At 40.2% G+C, this 11,402-nt stretch overlaps 1 protein-coding gene across 1 annotated transcript in view; it reads left to right on the top strand.

Annotated features, from left to right (window-relative positions):
- The window catches only part of gdpd1 (glycerophosphodiester phosphodiesterase domain containing 1), a 57,538-nt gene extending 52,840 nt beyond the window's left edge, over window positions 1-4,698 (top strand). The window contains exon 11 of the mRNA XM_043718145.1: window positions 2,694-4,698. Coding sequence (XP_043574080.1) covers window positions 2,694-2,825 — 132 coding nt within the window. The 3' untranslated portion in view covers window positions 2,826-4,698. The remainder of the gene's footprint in view (window positions 1-2,693) is intronic.
- Window positions 4,699-11,402: the final 6,704 nt, after the last annotated feature.

Genomic DNA, 11,402 nt, shown 5'->3' with positions numbered 1-11,402 from the left:
CCCCCCACCGTACTAGTTTAAATCCTCCCAAGCAGCTCTAGCAAATCTCCCTGCCAGTATATTAGTCCCCTTCCAATTTAGTTGCAATCCATCCTTCTTGTACAGATCCCTTCTACCCCAAAAGAGATTCCAATGTTCCAAAAATGTGAATCCTTCTCCCATACATCACTCCTCAGCCAGGCATTCATCTGCTCTATCCTCCTATTCCTGCCCACACTAGCTCGTAGCACTTGGAGTAATCCAGATAGTACTACTCTCAAGGACCTCCTTTGAAAATTTCTGCCTTACTCTCTGTTATCTCCCTTCAGAATCTCAACCTTTTCCCTTCCCATAGTGTTGGTTCCATTTGGGGACAATGACCTCTTGCTGGTCCCTCTCCCCCATGAGAACATTCTGCACCCTCTCTGAGACATCCTTGATCCTGGCACCAGGGAAGCAACACACCATTCTGCTTTTTTGCTGCTGGCCACAAAACCGTCTGTCTCTACCTCGGACCAGAGAATCCCCTAACACAATTGATCTCTTGGAACCAGACGTACCCCTCGTTGCATTGGAGCCAGTCTCAATACCAGAAACTTGGCTGTTCGTGCTACATTCCCCTGAGAATCCATCACCCCCTACATTTTCCAAAACAGCATACCTGTTTGAAATGGGTATATCCATAAAAGACTCCTGCACTAGCTGCCGACCTCTTACCTTTCCTGGGATTAACCCATCTATGTGGCTGTATTTGAGACTATTCCCCCTTTCCTATAACTGCCATCCATCACATACTGTTGCTGTTGCAAATTCCTCATTGCTTCTAACTCTCTCTCCAACCGATCCATTTGATCTGATAAGATTCGCAAGCAACAGCATTTATGGCAAATGTAATCCGCAATAACCCTTCAACTCTCTTTAAACTCCCACATCTGACAAGAAGTACATAGCACTCTACTAAAGGTCATTTTTTGTTCCTTCACAATCTACAGACCCAGAAAATAACACCATCCTATTCCTCTACAAACACTGCCCCAGGTTAAATTAATAGTTATGGCTTATATTTTAAGTTTAATCAAGAGACATATCTCCAAAAATATATAATCAAGAAAGTACCAACTCTACTCACTACTGCAGACTTTCTGTAGGCCACACTTAAAACAACAATTAACTTATCTGATTCTGTGCTGTGAACTTGGTCCAACAGTTTCTCCAAGATCAGTTGTGAATTTCACTTTGTTAATTTTCCCAGATGCACTCTGATGTCCAGCGATACATGAATTCAAACAGCAAAGGCAGTGTCAGTTTCTCTCTCTCTCTGTCTCCCCCTCCCCCACTTCTCTCTCTCTTTCTCCTGAACTGACCTCACCATGTGCTTCCTTTGTCTGTTCTTCTCCCTTTTTAAAACTGCTGTTGTTTTGACTTTTTTTTTCCCCAAATTTCCAAAACAATGCAACAGCACATAAAACAGTAATTGTTGCTCCTGGGATTTGAGGAAATCACTCCAGCACCTAAAATACCTCAAAAAGGAGCAGCTGTGAAATTTTTCCCGTCCTCCATCTTGGAATATCCAGAATCCTTCTCAAAACCAGAGTTGGTATTTCTAGCAGCTTGCTTATATTAAGAACACTTTGCCCCTCCTTACTGTATATACTTTGACTTTTTCAACCAATAATGAACTTTCTGCAAATCACATTGATCTCAGTCAAGAGGCAATGAAAGAAATTCTTAATATCAGGATTAGGAAGTCCTCCTAAACCATACTAAAAATCCTCATTTCTCCTATCTTCCATTCACTGACTGATGGGAATAATTTACATCACCTTACCGGCCCTTTATTTCAAAGCTTCCACCTCCGCTCCTAAAAATCCTAAGTTTAGTTAAAACCTGCCTGTTTTTGTCATACAGGCTCACTGGTTGCTGCATGTAGGTCATTCTGCAGGGCATTGTCCTTCACTTCCAAACCTTAAGCAGAACATGCAAGATTTAGAATAAGTTACAGGCTCCCTTGTCTACCCCTAAAAGCAGACACCCCAAAGGCCCATCACTTGTGAATGCACATCCATCTAACATCCTTAAACTTAAGTGCTCACAGGGCAGCTACATTCTGAAAACTATAACAAGAAAACTGTGTTCTGATGCTCAACAGCACACCCAAATCGCACTGAGTTCAAAGCTTCCTAGACATGTAGCCTTCTAAAATTCCCACATGGCATGAGAACTGCATGTTTCAAACCTTACAGGAGGATTTAACTTCTCAAGTGGGTTAAAGCAATGATGTAGTTTTTGGGGTCTTAAGGGGAAGGAGGGGATATTGTAAGTAATTCACAAGCATCTCAGTATCTCGTCAGGGTGCAGTGGGGGCTCAGGCTGAGTGTGTTTTACATTGTTGATGGGGGAGGGGGAACAAGTGTGGAGGAGGGGATTACAGGTCATTCTGCTAGAACAGGACAGTTGCATACCTCTGCAAACTCTCACTATAGAAAACCGCATTATTGGAAAACACAGTAGAAAATTACACTGTAGAAGATTGCTATAGAAAATCACTACCTGCTCAGTAGAAAATTTGCGTTATCCAAGCAACATCCCTAATTCATTACATTATAGCCGATTTGTGTTAACACAACACTCATTACACCAGAATGACCTGTAGTTTGTTGACCTATAACTTGTTCCCTACCTGTAATCAGCTTCCCTGTTCTTTTCACCTATAGATTTACATATGGGTCTTAAATGATGAACAAGACTTCAAGAGGGCCTTTGATTTGGGAGCGACTGGTGTCATGACAGACTATCCATCCCAGTTGAAGAAGTTTCTGGAACACTATCCTTGCAGAGATCAGTAGGAATGGAGATGGGAAGGGCATGGGTGAAGGTGGGTGACAGAGAGGGGAAAGAGGCCAAAGAAAACCCTTCAGCTTATGATACCAGCTTTGGCCTGTCAATTCAGTATTCTTGTAATACAAGCACCCATTACGTTCACTGCAGCAAGAGCAGAGCAGTTCCCAATCATTCAGGCTTGTTCATTGTCGGTTAACACTAATTTTGGGTGCAGAAAACGTTCATCTTTTAACGTTAATAATTTTGTTTGAAGCATCTACAAGAACTGAGTCTAGTTATTTGAGGGCAACACCCTTCTCCTTGGTCAGGAATATGACACGTTTATCTTTTGTTACTGACTCATGTAAGTTTGTATATAAAGCAACCTAATGGATTTATATTAAGATGATATAGTTGAAACCATTGAATCACAGAATCTTACTGCACATGAGACCATTCAGCCCATACCGGTACTGGCTCACTGCATGAGATATCCATTTAGTCCCAAAACCCAAACTTTTTTGATTATTAATCCTGTTAATTTTTGAAAGTGTTGATTGGAATCTACTCCCACCACGCATTAAGCATTTGAATACCGCATTCTGGAAATGTTTAGGCTAGTGACCTGTGGAAAGTCAATTTTTGTCGATGTGCTTAGAGTGTATGCTCACTGTTGGCCTAAAAGAGGTTTAGGTGGAGAGGGTTGTGATATATCAACAAAGAATCCGTACCTGGAATATGGCATGGCAGTGTGCTGAATGTGGTTGATGTTTTGCATCCTTCTCTCATCAGGATAAGTGCAAAAATGCCAAATTTCAGTTAGTCACAGCTAATTATACCAAAAAGAGAAAAAGGATGCGGATTTCTTGAAAGTCAGTTCCAGCTGAGGCACCATCATGGAGGAAGAAAAACATGGGGAACTATAGGCTTTGCAAAAATAAAGGCTCAAGATTACTTTTGTTTGTGAATAATGCAGAGACTGTTTGTTTGTATGAATGTTGGCTGCTTATGACAAGAATAAATGAGTCATTTTCTAATTGTCCAAGAGCTTGAGGAGCCTGTAGTTCCCTGTTGCTTCTGCCACAGCAATGCCTCAGTTGATCAGAGTCAGCCTTTCCAACCAATTGGTATTCCATTTCTTTGTAACATAAGCAGTTTTGCTTGTTAGAAATTTGACATTCTTGCAATTGTGTTGAAGACTGCAAGGCAAAAAAGAACTTCACCATGTTCCTCTCTTCAGCAGTAGGGGGTGTTAACTGTCTCTCTCTTCAGACAGCAGAGACCTGTATCACCATTGTTTTCCATTTTTATTTTCTTAAATACAAGAATCAGTAAAAGGAAGTGATTTTTGTTAGTATTGCAGGATTGAAAGAGGAAGCAGATGGGGATTTCCTACTTTGTATGTGGTTCAGTTTGTAGCTTCAAAATCAGGCCTCAACTACTTCTGACTCTGCTTTTGAGCATTGTGATTTTGGGGAGAGGGGTAGGTGAGGTGGAAGAAGTAAATGCTTCTAGTTTTGAGAAGTTGATTAAAAACAGCATCTCTCTCCACCCAAACTGGGGAGGGTAGATGAATAAAATCTTGCCAGGCTTCAATGAGTAAGGAGACGTGCTCCCATTGAATTAACTCCGAGAGGTCCAAGTCTTAATCACAAGGTAATAAATTATATTCTTTTATGGTTTATGAATCTCTCCTTATTCATTTGCATCAACAATTTGCTTTTACATAGCACCTTTTAATGTTGTAACATGTCCCAAGGCTCTTCACAGATGCATAACAAAATGAGAGGCAGAGTCACATTAGAAGATAACAGTGGACAACAAATTGCTCAAAGGAAGGATTGTTTGATTTAAAGAATGGCTTGGAGGAAAGGAAGAGAGACAGATGAGTTTAAGGAGGCAATTGCCTGCATGCACTGTTGCCAGAGACAAATTGGAAATGCGCAAGAGGCCAGAATTGGAGGAGCATAGAGGTCTCAGAGGATCATAGGGTAGCATGAGATTAAACTGATAAGGAGAAGTGAGGGTTATGAAAGCAAGGACAACACTTTTAAAATCAAAACGTTGCTCGTCTGGGTGCCAGGATAGGTCAGCAAATTCAGTGTGTGGGGATTGAGCAGGATTTGTTTGAATATACAATACATAGTCATAGAGTCATACAGCACATAGAAACCGACCCTTTGATCCAACCAGTCCATGCTGATCATAATCCACTAAACTAGTCCTACCTGCCTGTGCTTGGTCCATGTCCCTCCAAACCTTTCCTATTCATGAACTTATCCAAATGTATTTTAAATATTGTAACTGTACCTGCATTCACCACTTACTCTGGCAATTCATTCCACACACAATGAACTGTTTTAAAAAAAGTTGCCCCATGTGTCCTCCTCTCACTTTAAAAGTATGCCCCCTAGTTTTGAACTTCCCCCACCCAAGGGAAAAAGACCCTTGCTAATCACCTTGCTCATCCATGCCCCCCTTGATTTTATTAAATGTCAATAAGGTCATCCCTCACCCTCCTACACTCAATACTTATATTTATCCAAATTAAAATCCATTTGCCACGCCTCAGCCCTTTGATCCAATTGATCATGATTTCTTTGTAATCTTAGATAGCCTTCACTGCACCACACCAATTTTGGTGTCATCTGCAAACTTATTAACTATGCCTCCTATGACCAGGAGAGCACACTCCATTTGAATGCTTTTTGATTGATATCCTGCCTGTTGCTGTTTTCAAATGTGGACTCTGACTGGGATAGAGTTTACTGGGACAGGGTACCCAGCAATGACCTTAATCCAAGTGATTCCCTTCAGCTATTTTTCCATTGTATTGAAGCCCAGTTCACTTTGTTTATCTCTCCACCGATAGTATCAGAGCTGCTGAGTTTCTCCAGAGCTTTGTTTTGGTTTAAGATTTCCAGCATCTGCAGTTCTGTTTTACCTTAAAAACAGACAGGCTTGCTCAGCTATTTTAGGATAGTTATGAGTTTGGAGTCACATGTAGGCCACATGGCTTATTACCAGCAGTCATTGTCAGGATCACTGTTCAATTTGCCTTCTGTTCCAGCGTCATGAATTGTACTAAAGCTGCCCTGATGGGATTTGGACCCATGTCTCCTCAGCATGAGCATGGGGCCTCCTAAAATAGTACCATTCTGCCCCATGTATCAAAATTTCATTGAACTGATGAGAACTCTTTTAATTCAGGTAATGCAGATGAAAGACCTCCACTCCAAACCTTTCCAAGGCACAGTATCTGAGTTCAGATGGTAGTGATAGACTGTACTTTCCTGATGCATTAGAACAGGCACCTCTTCAATTTAAGTGCAGTGTTGGGATTGTTTCAATGTTTTATTGTAGCTTTTTTAAAAGAATGATTGTATTAACATTTGCTGGTCATCAAATGTTTGGGTTTTATTTTTACTTATTTGTTAAATGTCCTACTTGCTGCTGAAATGGATTCATGGACAAAATGGGGTTTTCCACTGTAATAATTCAACTTGGATGTATTTTGTGTTGGTCTAAACGCTGTGCGTAAGTTAACAATCATTAATGTAATTAAAATGTTGTGATTTATTAGTGTTAATGTTTTTTAAAATCTTTAATATACTTGCCTGTTTTAGTGTCTGTTGTGATTTATTTACAAAGTGCGAAATGTGTGGTACCTTACCCTTGTCTGTCTGGTCCCCTCCTGGAGTTATGCACAAACTCCTACTCTTTGCAGTCGAGACAGTCAAGCCACCACTCATGATATCCAGATTACATTGGTTATAATCAACTAGATGGGAGCAAGAAAGGTTGGCGAATTTAAAACAAGTTATGTTGTATCACACCAGTTTAACAGGACAGTCTGGATCAGGGTTGAGAGTGTGTTGCTGGAAAAGTACAGCAGGTCAGGCAGCATCCGAGGAGCAGGAAAATCAACGTATTGGGCCGGAGTCCTTCACCAGGAATGAGACTGGGAGCCTAGGGGGTAGGGCTCCTCAGATGCTGCCTGACATGCAGTGCTTTTCCAGCAACACACACTCAACTCTGATCTCCAGCATCTGTAGACCTCACTGTCTCCCTGTCTGGATCAGGCCCTGCTCAGAAATCTGGCTGTGTGTCCCCCTCTACCTTCAACTCAGGAAACCTATGCAAATTGTGTTCATTTTCTGAGGCGCACAAGCAGTAGCTGGCATGTTGTTGTTTAAAAAACTGGCTAGAGTGCACCAATAATATTTAAATGGTTCTATATATATTTTTGTTAATACAAACAGGCATTCCCCAGGTTATGATTGAGTTCCATTTTTGAATACGTTTAGAAGTTGACTTATATCGCATAGTGTCCAACTTGTGTACAATATAAAACAGCCATTCATATATGTGAAGAAATTTTCACAAGTCAGATCGTTAAAATTATCTTGTATCAGTTGTAGGTACAAGCATAAGTTGGACTTTGTAAATTGGGAACCACCTATAGATTATCAACAATTTTAAATCTTTAACACCAAAACTGAAATATCATGAATAAACTCATTTTTAGCCATTAATAAAATTACCAGGTTACTGCGCAAATACATCCATCCCTATAGAGAATTCAAACAAATTAAACTCTAATACAGGGTCCAAATCTGCTGTGATAGAAAGTTGTGCATGTGATTTTTGTCAATGAAAATTATTGGATTCTTTAAGTGGAAGGCAAAGAGTGCAATTTCTCAACTGGGCCTCAAACAAGAAACTCTGGCCCCAAGATATTGTACCTTTTTGGGGTAGTGCTGTATACAGTATCGGCTTCCAGAAGATGTCAATAGTTTAATGATTGCTGTGTCTCTTTCTCTCTGTATTACCCTTGTTATGCTACAACAATTCAACTTGTTGGAGTTTAGAAGAATAAGCAATGAACTTAATGAAACATATAAGAACTTGAGACTGGATCATGTGGATAATCACAGGATGTTTCTCTTGTGGTGGAGACTAAAGCTAGGGGCATTGCTTAATATTGAGGTTTCCCTCTCCACTGTTGGGGAAAGTGGACACTGTACCACTAAGGCAGTCTTTACACGAACAGTTTTGGGACCAGTCTTATAGGGAGCTGTGTAACAAGGGAAGTAGGTTTTAAACTGAATAGTAGAGGGAAAGGATCAAATTTGTGAAGATCTGGTTAAATCAAAAAGTAGTGATGAAGTAAGAGGTATTGTTATTGGAAATGATGAATGGGAAGGGTTGGTGTATACAAATGTAAGATTAAATCAACACATCAGGCTAGAGATTACAAAGAGTAAGAGGATAAAACCCAAGGCCCTGTCTATGAATATACTTCCAATACTAATTCCCTTTCTATTGTGGTAATAACATTACTAACTAACAGAGCCATCCCTCAACCTTTGCCTATCTACATGTCCGACCTCAGTCTCATGTACACTTCAATACTTAAGTCACAATCTGTGTCATTATACTGCAATATTTCTATGAAGGTTATGAGACAATATTTTTCATTTCTATTTGCACTGTAGAAGTTAATATGCAATGGTGAAGGATGATCTAGAGATGATAAAAACAAGAAGTCACTTGTGGGAGTTTGGACAGGCTACCAAAACGTAACAGGATTCGGTGGCATATAAAAGAAATAAGAATAGGAAGTGGTGAGGAAGATACATTGAAAATTATGGGGAATTTTAATTTCCATATAGATTGGAAAGTTCAAATAGACAAAGGTAACCACAATGATACACTGTTTCTGGAATAAGTCCTTAGAGCAGCACATTCTGGAACCAATCAACAAGCAGGCTGGAGCTGGTATTGTGGAACAAGGTTGAATTAATTAATTACCTCAGACATAGCAGCAACCATATTATGGTTGCATTTTACATCCAGTTTGAGACTGAGAGGAATGGATCTAAGATTAGTGGTTTAAAGTTTAAAAAAGGCGTGAAAGCAAAGGTATCAAAAATGAACTGGCAAATTAAGTAAAGGAGTAGGTCAGTCGTGATACAGTAGGAACAAGTTTAGACCATTCAGCTCATTGAGTCTGCCCCACTATAGCTGATCATCTCAGTGCCATTTTCCTGTACTATTTCTCTTCCACTTAAATATCATTATTGATTTCTATCTTGAATGCACTCCGTAACTGAGCTTCCACAGCCCTCTGGGCTGCATAATTACGAAGATTCACCAACCTATGTGTGAAGAAATTCATCCTTATCTCGGTCCTAAAGTTGGCTTGCCTCTTAGCTTGAGATAATGTCCCATGGTTCTAGAATCGTCACCCTAGAGAAATGTCCCATTTACATCTACTGTGTCATACCCTGTTGGAATTTTAAGTTTCAATATTGTCACTTCCCATTCATCAAAATTCCAGAGGATACAGATCCAGTCTCCCAAATCTCTCTCTTCTTAAAACAGTCGTAGAGGTCTATATCACAGAAAAAGGCACTTTGGTTCATCAAGTCTTAACTGGTCAAGAACAGCCAACTAACTATTCTAATCCCATTTCCCCGAACTTGGCATTACAAATAGGTACATCTAAATACTTCTTAAATGTTATGAGGGTGTCTACCTACACAAAAATGGGTGATAGGTCAGAAGACTGGACATAAAATAAAGAACAGCAAATCACTGCTAAAATCTAATAAGAGAAAAGTTAAGAGTATGAGAGAAAGCTAGCTAGAAATATAAAAAGGATCATAAGGGAATCTACAGATACTTTACAAAGAAAAGAGTTAACATTGCAGTTGTCAAAAAGTTGCTGAACTTTAAATGTTAACTCTGACCCCACAGATAGTGCCAGACCTGTTGAGTTTTGCCAGCAATCTGTTTTTTGTGACATGACAATTGGTCCTATAGGAAGTAAGTCTTGGACATTAATAATGGAAAATAAGGAAATGGCAGATGAACAGATGTTTTGTGTCATTACAGAGCGTACAAGTAACATCCCAGGAATAGTTGTAAACCAGAAATTGAAAGGGAGGGAAGAAATCAGAAACTGTCAATCATCAGGGAAGCAATACTAAGCCAATTGTTGGTGCCCAGGTCCTGATGGATGTCATCCAAGAGTCTTTAAAAAAAAAACCTAGGGAGATGGTGCATTAGTTCTAATTTTCCAAAATTTCCTAGGTGCATGGAAGGTTCCATTAGACCAAAATCAGCGAATATATCTCCTTTATTCAAAAATGGAGACAAAGCAGGAAACTGCAGGCCTGCCATAGGAAATATATTTCAATCTATTATTAAAAAGTGTTAATAGCTGGACATTAAATAAGTTCACAGTAATTGGGTAAAATCAACATGGTTTTGTGAAAGGACAATCACACTTATTCAATTCATTCAAGTTCTTTGTGGAAGTAATGTGCTGTGGATAAAGAAAAACCAATGGATGCACTGTACTTAGATTTCCAGAAGGGAGTTGATTAAGTACTACACCAAAAATTATTGTAGAAAATAAAAGCTCATCGTGTAGGAGTGGCATAGAGATGTACAGCATGGAAACAGGCCCTTCAGTCCGACTTGTCCATGCCTCTAGATATCCCAACTTAATCTAGTCCCATTTGCCAGCACTTGGCAAATCCCTCTAAACCCTTCCATTTCATATATCCTTCCAGATGCCTTTTAAATGTTACAATTGTACCAGTCTCATTCCATACATGCACCACTTCAGTGTGAAAAAGTTGCCCTGTAGGTCCCTTTTATATCTTTCCCCTCTCACCCTAAAGGGAAACAGACCCTTCAGTCCAACTCGTCTATGCCAACCACATAGCCCAACCTAATCTCATCCCATTTGCCAGCACTTGGCCCATATCTCTCTAAACCCTTCCTATTCATATACCCATGCTAATGCCCTCCAGTTCTGAACCACCCACCCAGCGAAAAGACTTTGTCTATTTATCCTATCCATGCCCCTCATGATTTTATAAACCTCTATGAGGTCACCCCTCAGCCTTTGACGCTCCAGGGAAAACAGTCCCAGCCTCTTCAGCCTCTCCCCATAGCTCAAATCCTCCAACCCTAGCAACATCCTTGTATATCTTTTCTGAACCCTTCAAGTTTCACAACATCCTTCTGATAGGAAGGAAACCAGAATTGCAAGCAATATTCCAAAAGTAGCCTAACCAATGTCCTGTACAGCTGCAACATGACCTCTCAACTCCTATACTCAGTGCTCTGACCAATAAAGGAAAGCATACCAAACACCTGCTTCACTATCCTATCTAAATGCAACTCTACTTTCAAGGAGGTATGAACCTGCATTCCAAAGTCTCTTTGCTGAGCAACACTTCCTAGGACCTTACCATTAAATGTATAAGTCCCGCTAAGGTTTGCTTTCCCAAAATGCAGCACCTCTCATTTATCTAAACTCCATCTGCCACTCCTCGGCCCCTTTGTCCATCAGATCAAGATCCCGTTGTAATCTGAGGTAACCTTCTTCGCTGTCTACTACACCTCCAATTTTGGTGTCATCTACAAACTTATTATCTGTACCTCCTATGATCATATCCAAATCCTTGTGGCACTCTACTGGTCACAGGCTTCCAGTCTGAAAGACAACCCTCCAACACCACCCTCTGCCTTCTACCTTCGAGCCAATATTGTATTCCATGAGATCTAACCTTGCTAACCAGTCT

Source organism: Chiloscyllium plagiosum, chromosome 28, assembly GCF_004010195.1.
Source record: "Chiloscyllium plagiosum isolate BGI_BamShark_2017 chromosome 28, ASM401019v2, whole genome shotgun sequence".
In the NCBI taxonomy this organism is placed as follows: domain Eukaryota; kingdom Metazoa; phylum Chordata; class Chondrichthyes; order Orectolobiformes; family Hemiscylliidae; genus Chiloscyllium; species Chiloscyllium plagiosum.
The sequence above is the reverse complement of the archived record's forward strand: the minus strand, read 5'-3'. Positions and strand labels throughout refer to the sequence as shown.